This window comes from Palaemon carinicauda, chromosome 16, assembly GCF_036898095.1.
Source record: "Palaemon carinicauda isolate YSFRI2023 chromosome 16, ASM3689809v2, whole genome shotgun sequence".
NCBI classification, from domain to species: domain Eukaryota; kingdom Metazoa; phylum Arthropoda; class Malacostraca; order Decapoda; family Palaemonidae; genus Palaemon; species Palaemon carinicauda.
This window is the reverse complement of record NC_090740.1, coordinates 7,323,074-7,325,573: the sequence shown is the minus strand read 5'-3', so window position 1 is coordinate 7,325,573 and position 2,500 is coordinate 7,323,074. Positions and strand designations below refer to the sequence as shown.

The following is a 2,500-nucleotide window of genomic DNA, read 5'->3' as shown; positions in this document are numbered from 1 at the left end:
GTCATTAGTAAATCTACACTGTACAAAAGGGCTTGTTTATAACTAATAAATTTCTAGTGCTAGGATCTTTGACAACTTTTGGTGCCGTACCATGGTACTGGCGAGAAGAGGATTCACACAACGAAGTAGAACAATTCTTAGATTTGATGGATTGGGAGGAAATGGAGAGATTACAAGCAGCGGCCTGCAAAGGGGGAAATCTTTTGGCAGGAGAATCTATGGAACATACATAAACGGAGGAAGTATCTGAAAACGACCTAAGTGAGGAGTTGAAGATGGAATTCAGCAAGAAACCGAAAAGGTAAGGGACTTGCAAAACATCAGCGAGGATTTGGAAAGCGCAAAGGTAGGAGAAATTGAGTTTTTTAATAACAAACTCGCTAATATAGCTTTAGAGGATGATTCAGAAAGAGCCAATAGGAATATTAAGTCTCTCATGGTAAGTCTCCAAAGGGCTGATGCTCGAAACGTTTGGCCAAGGCATCTGTAGAGAATGAATTAGAAAAGGCATATGAGGAAATTCGGATACTCGAGAAGAAGTTGGAAGGAGCAACGGGTGATCTGAAGACAGCCAAGGAGAAACTTTTGGAAAAGAGACACTTGGAAGAATACGTTGAAAGTGCAGCTAGCTACAGAAGTTAGCAGCAGTTAACAGCAGCTAGCCGCAGTAGCATAAGTTAGCAGTAGCTAGCAGAGGAACTTAACAGCAGCTAGCCGCAGTAGCATAAGTTAGCAGTAGCTAGCAGAGGAACTTAACAGCAGCTAGCAGCAGAAGTTAGCAGCAATAGAATAGCAACAGTTAGCAGCAGCTAGCAGCTTCCGAAGCTGGAGTTAGCAGCACCATGCAGCAACAGTCAGCAGAAGCAGCTAGCAAGCAGCTAGAGGCAACAGCAAGCAGCAGGAGCTAGCAGCAGCACCTTGCAGCGGCAACAGTTGCAGTAGCAAGCAGCTGCAGCAGAAGCAAGCAGCAGATGCAGCAGGCAGGAGCAGCAGTTAGCAAAAGCAGCAGCAGCTACCAAGAGCAGCAGCAGCAGCAGCTACCGAGAGTAGCAGCAGCAGCAGCTAGCAAAAGTCGCAGCAGATACCATGAGTAGCAGCAGCAGCAGTTAGCAAAAGCAGCAGCAGCTACCAAGAGTAGCAGCAGCTGCAGCTAGCAAAAGCAGCAGCAGATGCCAAGAATAGCAACATTAGCAGCTATCAAAAGAAGCAGCAGATACCAAGGGTAGCAGCAGCAGCAGCTAGCAAAAGAAGCAGCAGCTACCAAGAGTAGTAGCAGCAGCAGCTAGCAAAAGCAGCAGCAGTTACCAAGAGTAGCAACAGCAGCAGCTAGCAAAAGCAGCAGCAGATACCAATAGTAGCAGTAGCTGCAGTTAGCAAAAGAAGCTAGCAGTAGCAGAGACAGCTGCTGCCATTTATAGCAGCTAACAGCATCAGTTATGAACTAGCAGAAGCAGCAAGCAGCTAGGGGTCGTGAAAGGCAGGAGGAAAAGCAGCAAAAAACATAAAAAAACCAAGAAAATTAAAAAAAAATTAATATAATAAAAAATATAAAAACCAAAAATTCCAAAAAATCTAAACTAAATAAACGATATAAACCAAGAAAATCCAAAAAAAATAATAAAAATACTATAAAATACAAAAAAATACAAAAACCAAAAAATACAAAAAAAAGAAGCAGCAGCAACAAAAGTAGGAAGAGAAGCAGGAGGAGAAGAAGGAGAAGAAGCAGCAAAAACATTAAAAAAATAGTATATTCCCTTGAAAATAAAAAAACCATAAAATGAAAAAAATATAAAAACCAAAAATCCAAAAAAAAAGGAGCAGCAGCAACAAGAGAAGGAAGAGAAGTGGGAGGAGGAGAAAGAACAAAAACATAAAAAAATACAAAATTAAAAAAACCAATAAAAATAAAAAAAGTAAAGAAAAAAAAATCCCCGAAAAGGAAGCAGCAAGAAGAGAGAGAAGAGAAGCAGGATGAGAAGAATGAGAAAAAACAGCAAAAACATAAAAAAACAGTAAAATCCGAAAAAATAGAAAACTATGAAATCTAAAAAAATTTATAAAAAAATATAAAATCCAAAAAAGTATATAAACAGAAAAACCCCTCCAAAAAGTAAAAAGAACAGAAAATCCAAAAAATTAAAGACTATAGAATAAAAAAGGTAAATAAAACCAATAAATCCAATAAAAAAAGAAGCAACAGCAAAAAAAAAAAAAAAAAAGAAGAGAGGCAGTAAGAGAAAAGGAGAAGAAGCAGCAAAAAACAAAAAAAAAAGATAAAAAAAAATAAAAAAAATAAAACCCCCCAAAATCCAGTAAAGATAAAAAACCATGAAAACCAGAACAAAATGAAACAGCAGCAAGAGAAGGAAGAGAAACAGGAAGAGAAGCAACTAAAAACATATAATAAATAAGGGAAAAAATGCATAAATAAAAAAAAAAAATTCTTTTCAAGACGACTCAGGTGGAGGGATCAAGTAGTTGGACTATGGAAGATGGA

At 38.2% G+C, this 2,500-nt stretch overlaps 1 protein-coding gene across 1 annotated transcript in view; it reads left to right on the top strand.

Moving 5' to 3' along the window:
- LOC137655918 (myosin heavy chain, clone 203-like) overlaps positions 1 to 1,094 on the top strand; it is a 7,085-nt gene extending 5,991 nt beyond the window's left edge. The window contains exons 2-3 of the mRNA XM_068390137.1: positions 481 to 637; positions 925 to 1,094. Coding sequence (XP_068246238.1) covers positions 481 to 637; positions 925 to 1,094 — 327 coding nt within the window. The remainder of the gene's footprint in view (positions 1 to 480; positions 638 to 924) is intronic.
- The last annotated feature ends 1,406 nt before the right edge of the window (positions 1,095 to 2,500 follow it).